Below are 26,515 nucleotides of genomic sequence, written 5' to 3'. Positions count from 1 at the left end.
TACTTTTTGTGTTTAATTTAAAATAGGGTAAATTACACTTTACCATTTCAGCCTTAAGATCTATTGCAATCTCATACAATATCTTCAAAACATTTCACTTTCATATTATATTTCAATATAATATATCTGTTACATTTCCATTCATTGACCCGATCCGTTCCATATTGTGCCACGTGTTTACCCTATTTTAAAAATAAAAAAAAAATAAAAAAAACCTGAAACCCAGAAACCCCATTCCCCCGACCAACCTCCGTCTCCTCCGCTCTCTTCACCTCCCCTCTCATCCAGAAACCACCCCACCCCCACCTCCCCTGCAACCCCAAACAACCTCCCTCCCTTCTCTCTCAACAGCGACGGCGTCCTCTCCCGGTCGGAGCTCCGCAAAGCCTTCGAGTCCCTCTTCGCATCGACATGGGCACCCCGCTGGAGCAGCTGACGCAAGCTGTACGACTCCATATTTGACAAGTTCGACAGCGACCATAGTGGGACGGTGGATCTGGAAGAGTTCAGGGATGAGGTGAGAAGATTATGTTGGCCATCGCTTTTTAGCCACCACCTCTCATCCGACCCCCAACGCCATCAAAGCCTCCAGCAAGCCTTTTTCTTCTTCTTCATCAATCTCTCTGGGTTGCTCGACCAGGTAATTTCAAATTTACCTTTATTTTTTTAATTTTTTTTTTCTCGTTTAGGAATTTGGGATTTTGATCGATGAAATTACTCAAATTTACGGGGAGGGATATTGAACTTGAGTGCAAAGAGAGTATGAACTTCCAGCATACAGCTAGAATTTTTGGGCAACAATCCTACTATGAATCCGGCCGTAGCTGTTTTTGATGTTTCGCCTTTTCAAGCAGTTTTTGATGTATCAAATTCTGAGTTCAAACTTTGAGTAATGTCTCTGCTAACAATAGTAGCCAGTCTCCTATGACAGAGGAGTTCTTCTCGGCAGTGACCCTGGCTTGTTAAAAATATATTTTACTCCTCAAGCATTATCTTTTACTCCTCAACCTTGAGAATTACAGCCGTAGTTTCCCTTTAGTTCTGCATACAACTTAAAAGGGTAAATGTTGACGGGCAGGAAGTCACCAGATACTGACAGAAGATGGAGAAACTGGGACAATGTGTCTAGCATACCTACTGATGTCAAAGAAGTGAAAACCCGGACAAGGTGTCTAGCATTCCTACCGACATTAAAAGACCAGGTGAACCTGGTAATGTAGTATTTAACCTGTATTCAAGTGGCAACTTTGGTGGTTTAGATTCCCCTTTCTACTCTGATTTCGTGGTGAATTCAGATGAGTCTGAACTCATTAACGTCAGTGTAGGTGCTAGGACAGAGTCTATAATAGAACAGCCTTTCAAAATGGACTGAAAATGTTGGAAATAATGGAGGGATCAGCTCCGATATCAGATGTCAAAGAGTACAAATGTTGCTGTTGTGGTGGGAGATAATGGAGGGTTCAATTGTGGTTGGTTTAGTGAGACGGTTGAGAAATGTCTGCGAAAGATACTCGCGATAGGCCTACAATGGGGCATATGCTGTGGGACTTGGTTTAGTGACCATCCACATCACTATTCACTTGACAAGCTCTTACACTTGGCTTGAGCTTACATGAACGTGTATCATAGTTTGCATGATTTGTAAACGACAACAATGTGGTGTCAAAGCTTGACGCGGTGAATACGCATGTGCTTGGTGTGATAATACAAACATTCTTCCCATAACTTATTACTTTATTAGCATGGCATGATTGTAAATATTCTCAATTTTGTACCTTCGCATGTATTTACCCTTGGCTTGGGCTTTGAGACGGTTTTAGGCTTACATGTGATATTTTTTGCTTTAACAATACCCAAATAGGTACTTAGCCAAAACGGTCCCTAAGATTGGCATAACTCTTCACTTTGGTCTCTGGGATTTGAAATCGATAGAAGTGGTCTCTAAGTTTGTCCACCATTAATTATTTTGGTCATTCCATAAAAATCTCTATTAAAGAAGGACAAAAATGACAAAAAAAATGCCCCTCACTTTAACAATCAATGGGTCAAAATGATTTGACAAAATTTAAGAGTATTTTTGTCTTTTTCGTCTTATTTAGCTTACATTTTTTTTCACGGAATGACCATAATGATTGACGGTGGACAAATTCAGATACCACTTTTATTGATTTTAAATCTTATGAATCAAAGTGAGAAGTTCTACCAATCTCAAGGATCATTTTGGCTAAAACGTCAACCTAAATATTGTTTGGTTATAAATTTTAAAAATACTACTCTTACCACATATTTGTATCATCTTTCTAAGAGCGTTTTCACCGGTTGGTGGAAGGCAAGGGTCAAGGCAATAATGTTGCCCTCCAACCCAAAAAAACCTTCTCCAGCAGTCCATAAAATCAGGGGAAGTGGTGGACCAAGTCCTGCCAGCCCAGATGCCAACCTTCTTAAGTCCAACCTACTACCTTCGGACAAGCTAACATTAGCATGACGTCATGCTGATGCCAGAGCATATTTTAATTTTTTTGATGTCAAGTTACACACACCTAGAAGGAGAGTGGCCCGACAACCACTGCAGCAATGGCCTCGCTGCAACACATATCACAAAACCCTTCAATGGATAGCAATGTGACGAGTTATGGGCTGTTGGATTTCCAACAGTCAGAGGATCTCGATCGTTGGATTTCCCACCGTAAAAAATAAAAAATATTATTGTTAAGCCACGTGGCGCAATCTGGTGCGTCCTATTTCAGTTGGCTAAGAATAATCTACATTAAAAAAAAAATCTGAAAAAATAGGAAAAATTATTAAAATTTTGAATGATTTTTTATATTGTTGTTTCAGTTTCGTAGTTGGGTATATGATTAAGGGAGTTTTCACCAAATTTTAAATTAATTATGTTTGTCGTAATTCTATTCTTTTGCCTTATATTTAAAATAATTTAGTAGAATTGAACACTTGTTTATTTTTTTTTTTCAAAGCTTAAAAAAAAAAATATATATATATATATATATATATTTACTGCCCTTATCCTTTTCAAACCGGTGGAGGTGCACAAGGGCAAGTACTATTCAGAGTGGTAAGGGCAACGTACATGCCCTTGCCCTTGTCTTCCACCAACTGGTGGAGAAGCTCTAATAGATTTGAGACCCACATTTGCTCGTGAGCCCTATCTCTAGTAGAGAGATGGTACATATAATAATACAAATATGTGGTAAATGGAGCATTACATTTTTAATTTAGAGTTTTTAAAAAATAAAAATAAAAAGTAAAAAGGGGGACAAAGGGTGGCAAGCCACGGTTATCCATCCCTTCCGGGCCCGAAGATGCTATAGGGAATTTCAACCTGTCCGTGTCTATAGTCAAGTAGACTCACTAGCTCGAAGCATCGAACCCAAGAGAGAATTTTGATTGACAACTTTTTTTTTTTTTTTTTACTTGAGGTTGAGGCATACCTCACTAGGAAATTACGTTGAAATGGGCCCACATGTTGAAGTGGCCTAAATTTGTTTGTTGTTTGCAAGAAACGACATGTCAATTGGACTCATGAGGGTATGTCGTCCTACCCTATCTCTCTTATTTGGCTAAAGAGATTATATTCACACACTTCAAATTACTTCTTCCATAGTCTTTTAAATTTTTAATATCTTCTACTCACCACTATTAATTAATAGAAAAATATTAAAAAAATAAGAGTGAGAAATAATTTGGGATGTGAGAATATAATATTGGCTATTCGAAAAGTTCAGTTGGCATTTAGGCACCTATCAGAATAAACTAGGGGTCTTGACTTGAAATTTGCACAGCTTCGCAAAAAGGGGGATTCTTTTTCATCAGTTTCTGGCTAAAGGGCTATCGTTGGGATTTCAAAAGGTCGCTTTACTGAACTTGATAGTGTATTTTGTAAACTAATTTAAACTGCAAAAATGAAAATTCGAATTGGTTGCGTATGGTAGCACATTCGTTGTAACCAATGTATGTCTACATCAAAGATTAAAAGCTTTAGCCTTCTTACCCTGTTATGCCTTTTTTTCTCCTTTATTTACCTTATGAAGTTGGCATTGCCCAATTTCAGCATTTGCGTCTTCTTCTTCTAGTAGCTTCTGTCTTGAGGAAGATGATGTGCCCAAGCAAGTATTTTCCCAATCAATTTTTCTTATGCAAATTTGAGATAATAAAGTTATATACTGGATTAAGTTGTGTGTTCTGTTGGTTTGGCATTAGCGTAACTTCATTTACGAGCATTTTTCTTTACAAACCCGTTGAATAACCATTTTGTTTTCAACTTTTATTTTTTTGTTTTTGTATTCTCTTCTAATTTATTAAATATCTAGGTAGAGTCCTAATATTGCAGTAAATGTAGTCAAGTTCTTTGTTCTCATCCAAATGCAGAAGAACAGTAAGAAGCAGTCACCAAACTTGATGCTAGTGGAAGATGCATCAGTCAATTATGTAGTTGTCCTTCACAAGAAACAAATAAAACACCCAAAATATCCTCTCCTGTATATCTACAGCCTATCAAATATAAAGGGTATTTCCAAGAATCTACCGTTATTTTCCCTTGATTTTTCAAGTGGTTGGCATTTCAACTTCAAAGTCCACCACTTGTTCTGTTCCAAGTCTTCCTACTTCAATAATTTACATGGTCACTCAGATACAACTCCATAGCCTAAACACTCGCAAAATTCAGCAACTCCATCAAATTTTCATGGAAAATCTTCGTATCCGTAAAACCCCTCTCCCTCTATTTTCTGTGATTGTTTTTCTCCTCCATCTCTCATCCCTTCACTTTCCCTCGTTGGCTTATGAGCCCCCTGATAAGTACTTCATCAACTGTGGGTCAAATGCTAATGCCACCCTCAATAGCCGTGTCTTCATTGCAGATCGTTTCTTCCACTCGAAGGCGAGCAACGGTATCAATGGCGGCAACCAGTCGAATCTTAACCTTACAGCAAGAATTTTCAGGCAAGAATCCTACTATGAGTTCGACATCACTGAAAACGGTACTTATTTTGTACGTTTGCATTTCTTGGCTTTCGCCTCTTCCTCAAGTAATCTCTCCGCTGCTCTTTTTGATGTTTCGGCTTTTCCTAATATTTCGAATCCCGGATTCATGCTGTTGAAGAATTTCACTGCTAAGAATAGTACTAGCAATTCTACGATAAAGGAGTTCTTTCTGGGCATTCATCCTGGCTCATTTAGGATATACTTTACCCCTCGTGGATCGTCTTTTGCATTTGTAAATGCCATTGAAGTCTTCCTTGCCCCTGCAAATTTCAGCCCTAAGAATTACACGAGTAGTTCCCCTTTAGTGCTACATACAATTTACAGGGTGAATGTTGGAGGTCAAGAACTCAGACCAGATGAGGACACACTATGGCGAAACTGGGATTCTGATGATCTTCATCTGACGAATTCAAACCCTGGAGGGAAAGTTGGACCCTCACAGACGCCTAAGTACCAGGTGTATGAAGAGGATGGTTTCGTTGCTGCTGCTAATCATTTTATTGCCCCAGATTTAGTTTACGAGACTGCCAAAGTAATGGACAATAGTAGTAGCACTAGCAACCCATCCACTTTGTTCAACATAACCTGGTCGTTTAATGTGCGCAGGAACACTAAACATCTCGTCCGGGCACACTTTTATGACGCTGTTGGCGGAACTGCTGCCACCATTGTTTTTAACTTGTATTCAAATGGAAACTTCACTAAGAAGGTCGGTGGATCCAATTCCATTTTTCTCAACCAGTTGCCTTACTACTATGATTTTGTGGTGGAGTCTAAGGAGTCTGAACTCATTAGCATCAGCATAGGTCCTAACGCAGAAGAAACTACCACTAACAATTCCTTTCTAAATGGACTGGAAATGTTGGAAATAATGGAGGAATCAGCACCAATTCCAAATATGAAAGAGTCCAAGAGCATAAATGTCGCTGTTGTGGTTGGTTCGGTTCTTGGAGGTCTGTCTCTTATCTGCATTTTGGTTGTCGGGTTCTTGTTGGGTTTGAAATACAGAAAGGCAAAGCATGTTGAAACTTCGGAATGGTCACCAATGCCTGCATTTGGAGGAGGGAGTACCCGCAGCAGGTTCACTGAGGGAACGATTACTGGCTCCCCTATGACTTATCTAAATCTTGGGTTGAAGATATCTTTTGCTCAACTTCAGCAAGCAACGAACAACTTCGACACAAAATTTCTGATAGGCAAGGGTGGATTTGGGAACGTCTATAGAGGAACTCTATCAGATGGCAGAATTGTAGCTGTCAAGCGAGGTAAGCGACATGAACATAGTTCAGGTCAAGGGCTTCCAGAGTTTGAAACAGAGATAATGGTTTTGTCCAGGATTCGTCATCGCCATCTTGTCTCCTTAATTGGGTACTGTGATGAAAGGTCTGAGATGATATTGGTCTACGAGTTCATGGAAAAAGGGACCTTGAGAGAACATTTATATGAATCAAATTTGCCTCGCTTGTCATGGAAGCAAAGACTTGAAATATGCATTGGTGCAGCAAGGGGTCTTAATTACCTCCACAAAGGTGCAGCCGGAGGCATCATTCACCGCGATGTGAAGTCCACCAACATCTTGTTAGATGCAAAATGTGTCGCCAAAGTTGCTGATTTTGGCCTTTCAAGATCTGGTCCACTTGATGAAACCCATGTCAGCACAAATGTCAAAGGCACTTTTGGTTACCTAGATCCTGAGTACATAATGACTCAACAGTTGACAGAAAAATCAGATGTTTACTCCTTCGGCGTTGTTCTCCTTGAGGTGTTATGTGCAAGACCTGCTCTGGATAGGAATCTACCAACAGAGCAAATAAATTTAGCAGACTGGGGAATGAATTGCAAGAAGAACGGATTGCTTGAACAGATTGTTGATTCTTCACTCAAGGGTCAGATTGATCCTAGCTCGCTAAGAAAATTTAGCGAGATAGCAGAGAAATGCTTGCAAGACGATGCTTATGATAGGCCTACAATGGGTGATGTACTGTGGGACTTGGAGTACGCATTACAGCTCCAGCAAACTGCAAAGCATAGAGAGCCCCACGAGGACAGCACAATCAATGCTTCATCAGAATTCGTATTGCCAAACGTTCAGCATTTTCCTTCCCATAGCTCTACAGTTAACCAAGATGATATGACATTTTCCGGGGTGGACGAATCGGACACGGCAGGAAACGAAGTATTCTCACAACTGAAGATTGGTGATGCCAGATAAATCTGTGCAGCTTGTGAGGTATGAAAGTTAACCTTGTTCAAGTATCTATAGATTGAATAGCTATAAGTTCGGGTATGCCTTGTTAATTTTAGTCTTATCTTTGATAATTGTACTAGCATTGCTTTCCTATCGTTAAGATGGGATATGATCACATGAATTGTGTATAAGCAGAAGTTAACAAACTCTATGATAAATAAACTATTTTTCCTTTTTGGGAGTTTCATCTCATTACCCCCAGAGGAGTGTCTTACCTTCGAGATAATTTTAGGTGATATAATTTCTTTACTAACAAGACGGTATTCTAATTAAATTACTCTAATGTACGGGGAGGGATATTGAACTTGGGTGCAAAGAGACTGAACTTCTAGAGTCTCCTCACATATATTAGAGATATTACAAAAATAATGTACAATTAATATGTCGGAGGTCATTGAATACATGCTTTTGTTTATAATTGAGATTTTTTTAAGGCTTAAATGTCAAATTAGGACATAAAAATAGAATCCAAAGTCCCAACAATATAATTCTCACTCTTTCAAATGTAAAGAACTAAAGAAAGAAAGATGCAGAATATCTCAAAATATGTCATTTCCTACAACATATAACAAACCCGAATTTAAAGAACTTAGGAGATTAGTAGTTGGTCTGGATTTAATTGATAGAACACGTAAGTGTAATGGAAAAAAATTATACACCTTGCGATGGGCATCAGAATTAACTATAAGATATAATCAAACTTTACCTTAATCTGAAAGCGCAAAGCTTTATATAATACCCAGGCCTGCAAAGGAAAGTAATCCCAAACCACGTAAGCACACATCAAGAAAAACCCAAACTTAGAAAGCTACAAAAAGGTCTACACATGGACATGCACATGAGAATAAGAAAAAGAGATTTGGTACAACTCTCAAGCCCCAAACCATTACAGTGGATGTTTACAAATTTAACATGCAGCCCCTGTTCAATAATTAACACTCAAAATTTAATGTTTCGCACGTTCCAGATTTAATGTGGTATCGAAAAGTTAGTGCAATATCTTTAATTTGGCAACTCAACATAACAAAGTTAAATACAATTGAGGAAATAAAGATATGCAGAGATGTACTTACACTGAGAGAGCGGAGCAATCCAATTTAATTTTCAACACCAGTGTACGCTTGTAATATCCCTCGAATTAATTCAGAAAAGGTCACATATCTCCATAACTTACAGTCTACAAAACTAGAATTACCAACATTTTACAAAATAGGTTACTTTATCATCAGTTGATTAATAATCAATTACTTAGTTCTTTCTTTTGGTCAATAACAAACTTTGAACGTACGATAATTGACTATATATATGAAACCCAAAACCTCTGAGACGGATGGATTTACACACCCTCCATGTTTCATGTTATTGACTTGTGTGCAGCCGTGCAGGTATCAAATTTTATGCAACACCCCTCCAATATAAAAAAAGAAAGGCCACCTTTCATCCGAAAACATATCCGAACTTTTAGTATTCTTAAAATTAACCGAAATAGAGTTCCTTAATAACAGGAAACCCCCACACTGACCATGAGATGCAACAGCAAATGACAAATTTATTCGAGATACAACAGAAAACATCAAGATAATTTATTCGATAAGCTTGACAAAATATCATTGCCGGGAACAACCCCGACGATTCCAAGCCATGGACTTCCAAGGACAACAAACTTTCGACCATATTTTACAGCTGATTAGAACAAATTTCTCAACCAAGATTACCCATCTCAAACAAAGAATTGCTATCACTCATGAATACCAATAGAAGTCAATAATTCTAATCAAGAAAGGAATGACGTTACCCATATGGCAGGAACGAAATGGTACGCACCAAAAAACTGCCATAACCAACCGACGAAGTTCACCTTGCTTGCACTCTGTGGACACCGAGAAGCTGTTCACTGATCTCTTAGGTCGAGGTCCAATTTTGACAGGCTTGGCCAAAAATTGGCCGGAAAACCAATGATCACCGTTTCTTAGATCTGAAATTGAGGAAATTCGGTTACGAATCTGTAGAAACTAACTTGGGGCTTGGAAAGAGGACGGAAAATGATTCTGGGAGTTTAATTCGGCGGCCGTTGGTGACCTGTGGACGGCGGCGGTGTTGCGTGAAAGTGAAGAGGAAGAGGAAGTATATGAGAGGGAGGAACATGGTTGAGGAGGAGGAGGAGGACAAGGAGGAGGAGGAGAGCACAGAGTGCAGAGAATTTTGAGGGATTAGAGAGAATGTTGAGTCCGAGGCTGTTGACATTGTAGAGGAGGAGATGTGAGAGTGCAGAGAGATCCGACATGTTAGAGCGAGAGAGAGGGTACCGTTTGGTACGTGGGACGGGATGGAACAGAGTGGGACAAAGCGTTCCGTCCCACGTTTGGTGCGCCTAAAATGGGTGGAACGAACTGTTCCATAAGATGAGTTTTGGGTGAATTTTCGTTCCACCTCACCCCCCTGGAACGACTCGTTCCACGTCCGTGGAACCCAAAATTATAACATCTCCGTCTCCTTCTTCTTCCTCCTTGTTTCCATCCAAGGGCATTTTTGCTCCCGCTCCGTTTCGTTCCGTCCCGTCCCGTCCCATTCCATTCCGTCCCGTCCCGTCTCGTCTGCATACCAAACGATACCAGAGAGCACACATTATTTTAATCAAAGGGCACAAAAAATCTACCTTGACTTTAAATATATTAAATTATACGACACAATAACATTTATGGTGTCATTGCAAATTAATAAAAAATTTCATTGCTGACATTAGGGTACTGTTTGGTACGTGGGACGGGACGGAATAAAGTGGGACAAAGCGTTATATTCCACGTTTGGTGCTCCTAAAACGGGTGGAACGAGCTGTTCCACAAGACGAGTTTTGGGTGAATTTTCGTTCCACCTCACCCCCTTGAACGACTCGTTCCACATCCGTGGAACACAAAACTATAACATCTCCGTCTCCTTCTTCTTCCTCCTTGTTTCCATCCGAGGGCATCTTTGCTCCCGCTCCGTTCCGTCCCATCCTGTCTCATCCCGTTCTGTTTGCATACCAAACGATACCTAGAGGCACCAAAGTTATGGCTCTGTGCCCAATAATATGTTTGTGTCCACTTTTCTTAACATTGCGCACAATTCATGGTGCCCATTACAAAATGAGCATTGTTCCACCTTATTAGTGTTTAAACAGGCACAAACACCTTATTTGTGTCCCTGATTTTGTGCCTAAAGGTCATTTTTCTTGTAGAGTTAGTTGGATTCTTTCAAAAGTTGTACTAGCTCCAGTTTAAGGGTATTAAATAAATAATTGAGTCTTTAAAAGTTTTGTTGGCTTTAGCGAATGAATGATGATTGGACTCTCAAAAAATTTTGTTTGTTTGGTTATAATGAATTGACTAATTTCTAATGTTGAAAATGGGTTTCCGTATATGTGACCTTGTCTAGTGTCACTCATAAAAGATCGTGTTGGAGAATAAAGTCTCACATATATTAGAGATATTACAAAAATAATGTACAATTAATATGTCGGAGGTCATTGAATACGTGTTTTTGTTTATAATTGAGATTTTTTTAAGGCTTAAATGTCAAAATGGTCCACGTGTTATAGTCATATGGCCAATTTAATCTCTATGGTTTCAATTTGACTAATTTAGTCATTGTGTTTGTCACTGTTAGCCAATTAAGGACATTTAATTCAACATCTTTTAAAAATTCATGAAAAAAATTATATGAGATATAATTACCCTTTCTCTTTATAAAAAAATGTAAATTAATGAGAAATACATATAAGAGATAAAGTTTCTAATCTGAAAAATGATTAAGGTTGTGACATAGAAAATAAATGGGCTATGTTAGGGAAGAGGTCGGGGAATTGGGAGCAGAATAATTTTCTTTTAATTTTTAATTTTATTTCATTTTTAAATATTTTAAATCAAATAAATATTTTATAATAAGTTTATAATAAATTTATAATTTTTTTTACAGAAATTAGATGGAAATGCCCTTAATTGGCTAACAAAGATAAACACAAGGACCAAATTAGCCAAAATTGAAAATACAGGAACTAAATTGACCTAATGACTAAAACACAGAGACCATTTTAACATTTAAACCTTTTTTTAAAGAATGAAAAATATTATCATTTAGACCATCTCCAACCCTTGAGTTAAAGTCTAAATTTTTTAACAGCAGAAATGAATTTTGGGTTAAAACTCATGTTTGCCCCAAGGGTTGGAGCAAGTTCAGGTAAATTTAGAACTTAAAAATTGAGTTTTACTCTACCATCTCCAACCCTTGGCCTAAAACCTAAAATTTTTAGCCCAAAAAATTTAGGTTTTAGCTCAGAAACAATTTTTCTACTCCAACCCTTCTGGAAAAAAAATTTAGCCCCATATTATTAAAGAATGAATTTAAGCTATTTTTCATTTTTTCAATTAACTTTTTTAAAAAATTATATAGACTATCCTAAATTAATTTTATGAGCATTTTAACCTAAAAATATTTAAATTTCGATAAATTTTGAAAAATCACTAAATCAATACATGAAACTCATGAAACATTACAGAAGAATATGAAAATCATGATAGAGACGTATAAACACAAAATACATGAAACCCACAAGACACACAAAATACATATGAAGCACATACAAAAGACATGATAGAGATATATAACACATCAAACATGCGAAATACATGAAACACATACCAAAATACATACAAAACACATGATATAGATGTATAACATACCAAACATGTGAAACACATGACACACATGAAACACAGACCAAATACATACAAAACACATGAAACACAAACCTGCACATATGAAACACAAGCCTTCAATCATCCTCTATATAAACACAAGTTGAATATCAAACCATCACACAACATATTCACCAATTTTTCAACTTTCAAAGTGTTCTTGTTTCCTAAAAATCCTCAATATCTCATAAATGGGTGATAAAAGAAGGTGTAGCTTGGCAATGCAGATGACATAATACCAAGCAAGCCTTGATCATGCGAATGCAGAAATGAACAACGCAAAAGCCGAATTGGCAAACTCACTCATGCAATATGAGCACCATGCCGAATCTAGCTATCGTGGTTTTATCACGGGGCGTTCATTTGTGCAGCATGATAGAGAAGAGTGTCATGACCGAGTGATGAAATCATGAAAGATTATTTCATTGAACGTCTGAGATATACTGCCCATGATTTTCGGAGGCAATTTTAGATGAAGAGAAAGCTTTTTGAAAGCATCTTAAACACAGATGTCAATCATGACCACTACTTCGCAAGGAAGATAGATGTCGTAGGCCGACAAAGTCTATCACCTCATCAAAAGCTCACATCTACATTTTAGATGCTAGCTAATGGATGCTCTGCATACTTAACTGACGAGTATTGCTAACTTGCGGAGAGTACTGCTAGTGAGAACCTAAAACGCTTCTATAAGGCAATTGAAGCCATATATGGAGCCACATATCTCCGCAAGCCAAACCGTGAAGATTTGAAGAGGCTTTTACGCACGGCAGACAAAAGAGGCTTCCTTGGCATGATAGGAAGTCTCGATTGTACGCATTAGGAGTGGAAGAATTGTCCTACTACTTAGGCTGGCCAATTTAAGGGCCGACACAACAAGCTAACCATCATGCTCGAGGCTGTGGCGTCTTACGACACATGGATTTAGCATGCATTCTTCGGCGTTCTTGGATCAAATAACGATATCAACATTCTTTGGTCTTCTCCTCTGTTCGATGATGTTGTAAATGGATAGGCACCGGAATAGGGGTACAAGGTAAATGGTAATAAACATGAGCTAGGTTACTACCTAACCGATGGTATTTATCCTAGTTGGTCTACCTTTGTAAAAAGTTATTTTCATCCCAATAGTACGAAGAAGAAATTATTTTCGCAGAGGCAAGACTTTTATAAGAAGGATGTGGAGAGAGTGTTCGGGATTCTACAAGCTTGATGGGCCATTGTTAGAAGGGTTACACGATTGTGGCATGTCAAAGACCTTCATTCAATCATGATGACGTGCATAATTGTGCACCACATGATTGTGGAAAATGAGTACGTCAAAATTGAAGAAGATTCTAACGAAGACGTGGATGACGACCAACCAACACATGCAAAAGCTATGGCAAGAGATGTTGAATATCTCATTGCAACCACATACGAGACCCGATAGGATAAGGTCATGAGACGTTTAAATAGAATTCAAGTTCCTCAAGGTCATGACACACTCCGTGAGGATTTGGTTGAGCATATATGGTGCCAAGAAGATGAACGTTGATGATGTTGGTATATTATTGTGTTAAATTTAAGTGTGCTATTTTTTTATTTTATGTAATAATTTTAAGTGTACTATGTTGGTATTTTCTAGTAATAAATTGAAGTGCCTTCTTATGCAAAGTCTTTTGTCTAGTACATTGTCAAAATTATTGAATGTCGTTTGAATTATTGAAGGCATCAATTGTACATCAAAGTGTGCAATAATAAGTACAATAATTATTGAAGGCATCTAGATTAATAGAAACGATAATTAATAAGCCTTAAATTTAATACACACGACAATTAATAAGCCACATAAACTTAAGACAAACGACCATTCATAAACCACATTAACCACATAAACTTAATACAATCGATAATTCATTAAACTACATAAACTTAATAATGATATCCACCATCTTGATTTGGTGGTGGACTTGGGATATAGCCTTGAGATGAATCATCATCTTAAAATATACTCCTTGTGGTATACTTTCACAAAATTTCATTTTGCTTACCACGTAAGAACTTCTTCCTCTCTTGAGTGTATTTGTTGATGTCCTCTATCATGAAATTAACTTAGAACCTCTCTTGCTCCCTATCCCCTTCTTCCTTTATGGCCAAACACATCTGGGCCGCTTCTTGCTGAGAGCTATGGCTTTCGGTCAATCTTGCAAATCCGGAAGCAATTTGTGCACTCATCGGATCTTGGGACTTCCCTTTTCTCTTTGCTTCCTTTTTCTTATCTCTTCCCAGGGGCCTTGCAAAAGAGAAGTTGCTGTCAATTCAGCACCACTTTCATTGACACCTTCATCTCCATCATTTTTCGATGCAACTTCACATTGAAATAATCTTTCCTATTATTGGTCTGCATTGGTTCCCCACCTCGGACAATCCTTAAGGACGTCCCAAGCATGATGCAACTTAAAAGGTTGTCCTTTTGGTGTTACTCTTGTCTTGTAAATTGTCATTGCTTTGTCACCCTATGCAAAAAATACAAAAAAACAATTAGTTGCAAAATAATATTATGTACATGACAAATAAAATATCAGCAAGAAACTCACAATTTCTGCGGCACTCCTTACACTAGCCATGTCAACCACGGCTCTCTCCAAGCTTCCCTTTCGTAAAGTGCACGCTTTGTTGATAACCTTCCACCGATCGTAAACACCACCACCTTCCCTTTGCCCGGCGTTAATGTTTTCATGGATCTTATCAACGATTTTACCCCACAAAGCCTTTTTATTTTGGTTTGTGCCAACAACACCATCTTCGCTAATAGAAACTCATGCCAAACGTAAAGCAACATCTTCCTCACAGGTCCAATTACGACATCTAACATGCTCTTTTGCCATCTTAGAAAAATTGAAAATGGGAGAAAGAACAATTGGAAGAATTGTAGGAGAAAAGTGAGTTTTGTGTGGATGTTTGAACAAATACATAGGTATTTATAGAGTTTTTGGGTGAATTTTAAGTTAAATAATTTTTTTGTTAATTATTTTAGCCATTAGATTTAAATTTAGACCATTAGATCTTTTTTTTATATAGATAGATTTGATTATATTCGATCTCAGTCATTGGATTCAATAAATATAAAAATTAAAAAAAGTTTGAATCTAGGCCATTGGATCAACCAGCAGCCTGTTGATTCCATCCGTAGGATCAAAAAAGTCGTTGGCTCGGCTGAGGAATGTGGCCGACATGCCCACGTGGGTGGGGCACAGTTGGTGTGAATGCTTGTGCATCATGTGCGTCTGGCGAGTGGGCGGGGGGTATTTGGCACACAACCGCTCGGTTTCAGTCAAATTGGTAGGGCCCACACAAAATTCTGGGCTAAAATCTAGGCGGAATTTGGCTTTATATTCGCTTTTAGGTTTTAGCCCACACATTTAGCTTGGGTTGGGTTTTTTTTTGGGGGGGGGGGGGGGGAATAAAAGCTAAAATTTAGCTTTTAACCCAGGGTTGGGGAAAGCCTAAGAGTTGGAATAGGTCTAAGGTTTTTTTTTTTTCCCGGGGGGGGGGGGGGGGGGGTGTGGAATAAAAGCTAAAATTTAGCTTTTAACCCAGGGTTGGGGAAAGCCTAAGAGTTGGAATAGGTCTAAGGTTGTTTTTGAATCATCTTCAGTCCCACTCTAGCATGGCTCTCACACAAGTGAAGATGCAACCCATCAACTTCACTGCCCTTTTCTCTCACCACCCTTATGAACCCAGTTCCGGTTTGAACAATTTAATCCAATTCAAATCAAAACCAAACCCAATTAAATTCATAACCTTACTAAAACAAAGGATATATTAACTTACAAAAAAATGATTAAATAATAATTCAGCCATCAAATAAACATTTGACATGTATTTTTTGATATCTATATTGGAGATGCTCTAAAATGGTCAAAAAATCAGACCCCAACTACTCAAGATCAATATTAAAATATGAAAGACGATTAATATTTCGGATGATAAACAAAATGGATCATTTCAGTAATTGGAATTTGAAACACGATTTTTGGCTAATTTTTCAAAAAAGTAAAAAAAAAAAAAAAAAAAAAAAAAATTATTGTGTGATGGTGTTTGTCGATGGAACTGAGTTCCTTGTAGTACTCAGTACCCATAAACTCATTTTCCATCGTGGGAGTATAACAACAGCAGATTGAGACTCAAGAGAACGAAACTTGTCCAACGCTGGAATGGTGGACTGTTGGTAGACAACAGAGTAGTGAACCGGGTTTGAATCGGGTTCTCTCCAGCTAGGCTTGATGGGCTGCTTTGGGGCGGTAGAGTCAAACTAGGCTTTTACTGAACACCTCGTCGCTCTGTCTTGGTTTGGATTTGTTGCGGATCCATATTGGAAAAGAAGGATTCAAACGCTAGACATTGGATACAGAGGTAAGCCCTCTTAACGAGTTGAGCAACAAGTTGCCTTCTGTTTTGGATTGTGGAATTGTTTGACAATGGTTTCGCTGTGTGTTTTGTATATAGGAATTGGTGGAGAATGACAAGTGACATGGGAATTGGGAAGGCTGCTTGAAACCATGGACCAATCAAATTACTAAAAAGTCTGAAACAGTTGGCTAAGAGTTTGAGTAGTTTTCATGGAGGATGAATGGTGTGAGTTTTGCATGTTAGAGAGACTAAATTTTGCAAACTAAATAACGTAGAAGTTGAAGATTGAATTATTACTTAAATATCGATTAATATGTTTATTTTTTATTGGAGACACATCATTTAGTTTGCATATTTAATCTATAAATTTAGTCTTCCTGACATTTCTTGAGTTTTGACTCTCAGTGGGCCTGAAATGGTTAATTCTTGGGTTCTGATTAGTCAGGACATGGCCTAACTAAATAGTAACACATGTCTATATTTTAATTCTCTATACTCACAATTAATCTTCTAAACTCAAAACCAACAACGTTATTCTTCTAACCAAATGTCTTTCTTCTTTCTCGCCAAAATTTCTCCAACCACCATCCTCTCCCACTAGCCACATACACCGTCCACTGTCCGCTCCCACCAGTTAAATGTTTGTCATTAGAGTTTTTTCAAACTTCGAATCCAACCATTTATACCAAATCGATAACAAATCCTCCATCAACCACATCCAAGTCTCATCCTTTTGCTTCTCTCCTGCGTCGACCCTGTCCCCAATCCAGCCTATTTTTCTCAATGCAACCATGCCACCAAGGAGAGGAAGCTAGCACAAGTTGTGACCAGTAAGCGAGTATGAGTAGAGGTGCTTCATCAGGGGAGAAGAATGTTGCATTATGAGGAAATGTCGGAGTTGGTTGTTTAGTTAGAACAATACTTGGGTACTCATCGAGGAGTACCCAACATATTGACCATCATATCAAATGACACGTGTCCATTTTGAACTCACAAACACTTCACTAAAATTAGTTTCCGAACATTCTCTATTCTAATATCCAGATGTCATTCTTCTCCTTTACCAACCTTCATTGGATTTTCTTCTCCACCATCGTCATTGTTGGCCACTAACCACCCCTTTCACAACTTCCCCTTACGCATCTCCTTCTCTTTCTATCATTAGAGTGTGGAATTCTAAATAAACAATTTTCAACTTATAATCTTGTGATTTTCCACAAGCTGTAATTTTGTGAATTTCCAAACCCCAGTTTTACTAAGTGAGGGTGGGTTGTTGGGAAGATAGAATGGGGATGGGTCGCCGGAGAAGAGACTGGAGTGAGGGTGGGTCATTGGAGAAGAGGGGTTGCTGGAGAAGAGACATAGTGAGGTAATGTTGCTCTCTAGAGATTGAAGGTTGGGCAACGAAGGAGAAGAATGGCGTTTGGCAAGTGGAATGGTGAATCTTCCGCTATCAAAATAATGATGTTTGGTTATGTGTCTAGGGAGTTAAGACAGACTAGTGTAGTTTCCTACTTGTTCCATGTAACAAGGTCAGGATATTGGGTACTCACGACAAGAAAACATGGAATAGGTGAACAAATTTTATGTGGCGCCCAAAATTCGTCACATATTTTTTCTATATGTGACGAATTGTTCAGAGCGTCGCGCATGACTATTTTTTTAGGTATGAAATTTGAGAACACTTAGGTGACGATAAATACATGACATACTCTAGAATGGAGTGAGAAAAATCATAAGCGTCACTTAAAATTATTTTATATCTTTTAAGATGAAAAAGTGGTGACACAAATTTTTTGAAGTCCTTACTAAAATCTATGGCGAGGAACAATGGCATCCTAACGAAGTATGATATGTGAGAAATTGCAAAAGGGTCACATACGTGTATTCTCGGTGACGAAAGTGATTGATCACTTTTCCAACAGTAAATAAATAAAAAAAGAAAAAAGAAACATAGTAAAGTATTATACAAATTTGAGAAAGCCCATCTAAATTCTAAACCGTTCTCTTTCACTTTCACTTTTCAGACTTCTCCCATTTCTCATCACTGTGACCCAAGCCAACCGACGCATCTCTTAATCTTCTTCTCTCTCTACCGCGACATTACCGGGATCTCTTAATCTTTGGGGATTATTCAAATGATTTATTTGCACATATGGAGGCTTTAATAAGTTGTTTTATTTGGTCTTTCTATTTCAATTTTTTGTTTCTTATGAACTTGCAAGTTGGTATTTTTTTTCTGGGCTTATTGGTTTTACATGGTGATTGAAGGTACAAAATTTTGAGTTGGTGATACCATTTATTGAAAGGGAAAGTTGTGTGATTTGGCTTTGAATTGCTCTGAAATTTGAACCATAATTCTTTTTAAGTGCTCTGTATTTGAAAAAATATTGAAAATGGTCTCCTGGGCAAGCAGAATGATTTCCCCCATCATAGATGATTTTCTTTCTTCTAATTATTAGTGGCAATGTCTTTTCTGTTTATTGGTGTTATTATTTGGAGTCCTAGAAAACCATGAAAAACTATATAAAGAAGGATTTAAGAAACGCATATATTTCTCCTATATATATATTTTCAACTGCTCAGTTCTGTTTAAGCATTGGCTTTTACTTCCTTTTAAATTAGATACAAAATAGTTGAAAGCTTATGTCATAGTTTGATTAGTATGACTTTGCACTGATCTTTTAAGTAATTCTTCCAACTAGTGACCATATGACTTGCTCAAAATTCATCCAATGTTTTTTTTCTGTTCTTCTATTGGCTGGAGGCCATTACCTCATGTGAATATATCAATTGGGTTGTTTAGTAAGAGCACAACCACCTTTGTAATACCAAAGTTGGTTTCACTTTGGTTGTATGAGATCTAGTGCAGAGTAAAATTTTAATTATTGAAAACTTTATCTGCATGCAAAAATGGTAGACTAATTTAGATCTTCTTTATGCCTCTTTTGCCTATTTTTTGTACTAAGCACACTAATGATTTTATTTCCAAAGTAATTTATTGTTGTGATTGTGTTGTTTGCAGGTTGGTCATGGTTTTTGACAAGGGTAGTTCTCTTGCTTGTGTTTTTAAACCAAGATGTTGTCGGCATAGGCTTTATACTCTGCAAGTTTTGGGAAATCAGATACGCCAAAAGAAAATGAGGATATGATAGCACAATTGAAGGGTTGCAAGCCTAGGGCGGACCAACAACATCTCCAGGGGTAGTGACATCAATTTAGCCTTCATTAATAGTGATATCAATTTGATCTTTATAAAAGCTGAATGTTTTAAAATTACAGTGAATAAGTAGTCTATGGTATGAAACTAGATATGTTTTTTTTGTTAATTAATGGCCTTTTAATGTTGGATTTTTCAAGCAAAATTCATATAATCGTAAGAAACAAAAGTATTACCACAAGGGAGGGGCAAAACCATTTCATCCAACATGCAAGGAAGGCTCGCAAGGTAATGAAATTAAAGTACATATAAAACTCATTGTGTAATTTAGATAGGCTCGCCTATTATGTTTCGTTCTTCTTACTGTTAACTATTCCTTCAATTCCTATTTTCTTCTCTTTTGTTATTCAATTTCTCAATGCACCTGCTATTCTCTAGACACCAATGTTTTTTTTTTCTTCTCTTTTATTATGTAAGGATAAGATTAAGAAAAAGAAGGATGGAGTTAAAGGAGAAAGTATTCAAGAAGCACTTGAGGTAGTGATGGTGATCTTTCAAATGACAATGATACATGTGCTAAACTAAAGATCATGACATGGCTGATGACTTATATTATGTATTTTATTGTTGGTTTCAAATATGCACACGGTATACCTGTTTTGTTACCGACTCAATGCCTTAGAATCTTGTTAGCATCTCAATATGTTTAGAGGTGTTAGGATGCTTATGTTAGCTTTTGAGATATAAACTTGGTGTATATATTGGATGTAATCTAACTTATTGATCAATGAAATGTGATTAACTAAAGTATTGCCTCTAATTATTATGAATTCTAATTCTAGATGACGAAGCAGGGAATATGTGGTAATTGGTTTGTCATGAATTTTTCCTAATAGGTTTATGATTTTGACACATGTGACAAAAATTGCACCACATGTCAAAGGAATATGTGACGCTTTCAGTCTCACTTATTCTCAGCCATAACATTCTAGGATCAAATTGGGTGACGATAAATTCCTCACTTATACATTTGTTATGTGACGAACTTATAGGTCATTGACTTTTATGTTTTGTGATGCTTCTTTCATCACAGTTAAAGTTATTAAGTGACGAATTTGGTGTCACAAATACTAAAAATATGTGGCGAATGTAAAATTTGTCACATGAACTATAGGTGACCCTGTATAAGTGACAAACATAGTGACGTTGAATTTTCGTCACATATAATCAAATGTGACAAATTTTCATGTTTATGTGACGAATGTTTGTCACCACCTAAGCCATGTTTTCTTGTAGTGGTGAGTACCTGTTGGTAGACTTTTATGTTAAGCTAGACTTGGGCTTTAGCTAGTAACATTTTGCTTCCCTTGGTTCATTTACATACCAAGTCTTAGAAAGTATCCTGGTTGATTAATAACTCAAAGATAGCATGTTTAAGCAAATAACGGCTTGCTTAGGTGAGGCGTGGTGTAGAAGCTAGAAGTTTACCAATTTAGCATGAGAGAGAACCTGTGCCTGGTTGCATGATTTTAAAGGGTGGGTAATTTTGGCTTCCTAAGGGTTTGTGGCTTAGGAAACTCAAAAGATACCTAAAGGAAACCTTAGAACCCTAAAGGATGATTTCCCTAAGGATCCAAGACTGTCTGCACTTTAGAGAAGGATTTCCCAGTTTGGTGTGATGCAATCCTGAGTCCTTTCATTTTTCTCTCTCTGTGTTACGTTATCTCTCTACGTTGTGTCTCATGTACCTTTATATAGGTGGAGGGTAGCTTTCTTGGATTTCCCTAGGGAATTCTTTGGTTTCCCCGTTTACTTATGTTTTAGCTAAGTCTACATTTCTCTTATTTCCTGGTACAGTTACAACTTGCTCTTTTAGCCTAACATTGGTGGACGTCTTCTTCCTTGGTTAGCCTTCCATATGCGCTGCTTCTGGCAATGCATCTCTTTGTTTTCCTTCATCGTTGTCCTACATGAGATGGGAAGAAGAAAGACCTCATCTTTCTTCAATAATGGGCACCCTGCACTAGGTTTTCATGTGAGCTGAAACCTTAAGTTCTCGTTCTTTTCTAACTAAATTAGTTGGTTTGCTAGTAAAAAAAAAAGGTTTTGGTTTGTTCTCTCTTAAACTTGTCTACGTGGGTTTCAAAGTTTGTCGGCTTGAATCTTTGGTGCTCCCAAACAACCCAAAGTCTTCCATAATTATGGATCCACATAGGCACGATAATCTTCTGTGATCATCCATATCACAATCCACTTGGCAAGTCCCAGCACTTCACTTGGGCTTACATGAACGTGTATTGTAGTTAGCATGATTTGTACATGACGACAATGTCGTGTCATAGCTTGACACAGTGAATACACATAGGCTTAGAGCTTGGAGTGATTATACAAACTTTCTACTCATAAATTATTACTTTATTAGCATGGCGTGATTGAAATATTCTCAATTTTGCACCTTTGCATGTATTAACTCTTTGCTCAGGCTTCGAGATGTTATTAGACTTGAATGTGATATTTTTGGGCAACAGTACTCAAATAAGCATTTTAGCCAAAATGATCCTTGAGATTGGTATAACTCTTCACTTTGGTTTATGAGATTTGAAATAGGTAGAAATGTTCTCTAAGTTTGTCTACCATCAATTATTTTGATCATTCCATGAAAAAAAACTCTGTTAAATAAGGACTAAAATGACAAAAATACCCCGCAATTTAATAAACAATTGGTCAAAATGATTTGACAAAATTTGAGAGTATTTTTGTCATTTTCGTCTTATGTAGTGTAGGTTTTTCATAGAATGATCAAAATGATTCACGGTGGACAAACCCAATGACCACTTCTATCAATTTTAAATCTCAGGAATCAAAGTGAGGAGTTATCCCAACCTTAGGGATCATTTTGGCTAAAAAGTCAACCCAAATATTGCCTGTTTGGTTATGAATTTAAAAATGTTACTCTTACAACATATTTGTAACATCTTTCTAAGAGAATCTCCACCAGTTGGTGAAAGGTAAGGGCAAAGGCAACAATATTGCCCTCCAAACCCAAAAAACCCTCTCCACCAATCCATAAAATCAAGGGCAAGTGGTGAGCCAACCACTGCTAGCCTAGATGGCCAGCATGACATCATTATGACATCATGCTTTATGTCAAGCGTGTGTAACACACGCACCCAGGAAGAGAGGGGCCTTACAAAATTATTAGAAATTAGAATGGTTTTTTACATTGTTGTTTCAATTTCTAGTTGGTTATAGGACAAGGGTGTCTTCACCAAATTTTAAATTAATTATGTTTGTTGTAATGCTATACTTTTGCCTTATATTTGAAATAATTTAGTAGAATTAAACACTTGTTTTATTTTCAAAGTGTAAAAAAATAGAAAAATATTTACTGGCCTTGCCCTTTTCAAACTGGTGGAGGTGCACAAGGGCAACTACTATTCAGAGTAATTAGTAAGACCTACTTTAACCCTTGGAGTAAAACTAAAATTTTAGGTTCTAAACTTACCACAACTTGCTTCAACCCTTGGGGCAAATACGAGTTTTAACCAAAAACTCATTTCTAGGGCAAATTTAACTCAGGATTCCTCCCGGGTTAGTGGAGCTAGCACACCATGTATGTGTATTTTTTTTAGTTTTATATTTATAAACACATTAAATCAAGCGACTATGATCTAATGTGATTAAATTCAATGAATAAAGTAATAGAGGTAGGGCTCACCAACACACGTAGTAAATATGTGGTAAACATTGCATAGAGGTAAGGCTCACCAACACCATAAAACTAATATGATTAGCGATGAGACTCATGAGTGGTTATACAAATATGTGGTAAATGTTGCATTACTTTATATTTTAGAGAGAATTTTGATTGACATCCTTTTTTTCACTTGAGGTCGATAAAATTTGATAGGCCTAAAATGGGGCCTTTTGACCAGGAAATTACGTTGAAACGGGCCCACATGTTGAAGTGGCCCGAATGTGATTGTTGTTTGCAAGAAAGAACATGTCACTTGGACACATAAGGATATGTCATTCCTACTCTTTCTCTGTTATTTGGCTATTCGCAAAGTTTAATTGGCTTTTAGGCACCTATTAGAATAAACTAGGGGTAAAGACTTAAAATTTGCACAGCTTCATACAAGGAGATTCTTTTTCATCAGTTTTTGGCTAAAAGGCTGTATTTGGGCTTTCAAAAGGCAGCTTTACTGAACTGGACCGTGGATTTTGTAAACTAATTTAAATTGCAAAAAATGATAATTTTAACTTGGTTGCATATGGTATTATGGTAGCACATTCGTTGTAGCAAATGTACATGTTCATCGAGATTAAAATGATGTTGGCATTACCCAGTTTCAGCATTTGCCTCTTCTTCTTCCAGTAACTTCTATCTTGATGGAGATGATGTGCCCAGGTAAGTATTTTCCCAATCAATTTTTCTTATGCTAATTTGAGGTAATAAAGTTATAAACTGGATTAAATTGTGTTCGGTTTTTTATTTTTGATTTGGTAAAATTGTGTTTGTTTGACGTTAGCATAACTTCATTTACGAGCATCTTTTCTTTACAACCCTCTTGGATAATCATTTCGTTTTTAATTTTTAATTCATTAAATACCCAAGTGGGTCCTAATAATGTAATAAATGTAGACAAGTTCTCTTGGGGAAATGATCCCCTCCGAATCTGTTATATGAGGATCATTGGATTCTCATATTTCAGCCGTTCATCCTATGTCGTAAAAATAGTTTTTATCAAGTACTTTTTGTGTTTATTTTAAAATCGGGTAAATTATACTTTACCACCTCAGCTTTAAGGTCTATTACAATCTCATACAATATCTTCAAAACATTTTACTTTCATATTTTATTTCAATATAATACATTTGTTACATTTTCTATCCATTGACTCACTGATCCGTTCCATATTTGTGTTTACCCTATTTAAAAAATAAAAATAAATAAAAAAAAAACCTGAAACCCAGAAACCCCATTCCCCCGACCAACCTCCCTCTCCTCCGCTCTCTTCACCTCCCCTCTCATCCAAAAACCAACGCCACCCCCACCTCCCCTGCAACCCCCAAACAACCCTCCCTCCCTTCTCTCTCAACAGCGACGGCGTCCTCTCCCGGTCGGAGCTCCGCAAAGCCTTCGAGTCCCTCTTCGACATCGACATGGGCACCCCGCTGGAGCAGCTGACGCAGCTGTACGACTCCATATTTGACAAGTTCGACAGCGACCATAGTGGGACGGTGGATCTGGAAGAGTTCAGGGATGAGGTGAAGAAGATTATGTTGGCCATCGCTTTTTAGCCACCACCTCTCATCCGACCCCAACGCCATCAAAGCCTCCAGCAAGCCTTTTTCTTCTTCTTCTTCATCAATCTCTCTGGGTTGCTCGACCAGGTAATTTCAAATTTACCTCTATTTTAAAATTTTTTTTTTTCTCGTTTAGGAATTTGGGATTTTGATTCGATGAAATTACTCAAATTTACGGGGAGGGATATTGAACTTGAGTGCAAAGAGAGTATGAACTTCCAGCATACAGCTAGAATTTTTGGGCAACAATCCTACTATGAATTCGAGATCACTGGAAAAGAGACTTTGCTTGCACGCCTGCATTTCTTCCTTTTCTCTTCCTCCTTAAGTAATCCGGCCGTAGCTGTTTTTGATGTTTCGCCTTTTCAAGCAGTTTTTGATGTATCAAATTCTGAGTTCAAACTTTGAGTAATGTCTCTGCTAAGAATAGTAGCCAGTCTCCTATGACAGAGGAGTTCTTTCTCGGCAGTGACCCTGGCTTGTTAAAAATATATTTTACTCCTCAAGCATCATCTTTTACTCCTCAACCTTGAGAATTACAGCCGTAGTTTCCCCTTAGTTCTGCATACAACTTAAAAGGGTAAATGTTGACGGGCAGGAAGTCACCGGATACTGACAGAAGATGGAGAAACTGGGACAATGTGTCTAGCATACCTATTGATGTCAAAGAAGTGAAAACCCGGACAAGGTGTCTAGCATTCCTACCGACATTAAAAGACCAGGTGAACCTGGTAATGTAGTATTTAACCTGTATTCAAGTGGCAACTTTGGTGGTTTAGATTCCCCTTTCTACTCTGATTTCGTGGGGAATTCAGATGAGTCTGAACTCATTAACGTCAGTGTAGGTGCTAGGACAGAGTCTATAATAGAACAGCCTTTCAAAATGGACTGAAAATGTTGGAAATAATGGAGGGATCAGCTCCGATATCAAATGTCAAAGAGTACAAATGTTGCTGTTGTGGTGGGAGATAATGGAGGGTTCAATTGTGGTTGGTTTAGTGAGACGGTTGAGAAATGTCTGCGAAAGATACTCGCGATAGGCCTACAATGGGGCATATGCTGTGGGACTTGGTTTAGTGACCATCCACATCACTATCCACTTGACAAGCTCTGACACTTGGCTTGGGCTTACATGAACGTGTATCGTAGTTTGCATGATTTGTAAACGACAACAATGTGGTGTCAAAGCTTGACGCGGTGAATACGCATGTGCTTGGTGTGATTGTAAATATTCTCAATTTTGTACCTTCGCATGTATTTACTCTTGGCTTGGGCTTTGAGACGTTTTTAGGCTTACATGTGATATTTTTTGCTTTAACAGTACCCAAATAGGTACTTTAGCCAAAACGGTCCCTAAGATTGGCATAACTCTTCACTTTGGTCTCTGAGATTTGAAATCGATAGAAGTGGTCTCTAAGTTTGTCCACCATTAATTATTTTGGTCATTCCATAAAAATCTCTATTAAAGAAGGACAAAAATGACAAAAAAAATGCCCCTCACTTTAATAATTAATGGGCCAAAATGATTTGACAAAATTTGAGAGTATTTTTGTCTTTTTCGTCTTATTTAGCTTACATTTTTTTCACGGAAGGACCATAATGATTGACGGTGGACAAATTCAGATACCACTTTTATCGATTTTAAATCTTATGAATCAAAGTGAGAAG

General features: G+C 37.5%; 1 protein-coding gene and 4 long non-coding RNA genes across 5 annotated transcripts in view; 4 read left to right on the top strand and 1 right to left on the bottom strand.

The window, feature by feature from the left end:
* Positions 1-20,202, top strand: part of LOC125471210 — a 51,092-nt gene extending 30,890 nt beyond the window's left edge. Inside the window, exons 3-5 of the long non-coding RNA XR_007253521.1 lie at positions 19,503-19,581; positions 19,738-19,825; positions 20,015-20,202. This is a non-coding gene — a long non-coding RNA (uncharacterized LOC125471210). The remainder of the gene's footprint in view (positions 1-19,502; positions 19,582-19,737; positions 19,826-20,014) is intronic.
* On the top strand, positions 569-1,743 carry LOC125471216. Its single transcript, XR_007253529.1, has 2 exons — positions 569-640; positions 1,079-1,743. It is a non-coding gene; the product is annotated as an uncharacterized LOC125471216 (long non-coding RNA).
* Positions 712-9,926, bottom strand: LOC125471215. The gene is made up of 3 exons (XR_007253528.1): positions 8,323-9,926; positions 7,956-7,994; positions 712-1,041 (listed from the first exon to the last, which is right to left on the bottom strand). It is a non-coding gene; the product is annotated as an uncharacterized LOC125471215 (long non-coding RNA).
* On the top strand, positions 4,622-7,441 carry LOC125471208 (probable receptor-like protein kinase At2g23200). The gene has a single exon (XM_048571409.1). The coding sequence runs from the start codon at positions 4,637-4,639 to the stop codon at positions 7,211-7,213; it is 2,577 nt and encodes an 858-aa protein (XP_048427366.1). The 5' UTR covers positions 4,622-4,636; the 3' UTR covers positions 7,214-7,441.
* A 4,741-nt stretch (positions 20,203-24,943) lies between the features above and the next one.
* LOC125471213 lies at positions 24,944-26,142 on the top strand. Its single transcript, XR_007253526.1, has 2 exons — positions 24,944-25,569; positions 25,693-26,142. It is a non-coding gene; the product is annotated as an uncharacterized LOC125471213 (long non-coding RNA).
* The last annotated feature ends 373 nt before the right edge of the window (positions 26,143-26,515 follow it).

Source organism: the organism of the source record quoted next, unplaced genomic scaffold, assembly GCF_019419815.1.
Source record: "Pyrus x bretschneideri cultivar Hongxiangsu unplaced genomic scaffold, Pyrus_bretschneideri_v1 Contig59, whole genome shotgun sequence".
NCBI lineage: Eukaryota > Viridiplantae > Streptophyta > Magnoliopsida > Rosales > Rosaceae > Pyrus > Pyrus x bretschneideri.
This window is presented reverse-complemented; position numbering and strand designations above follow the sequence as displayed.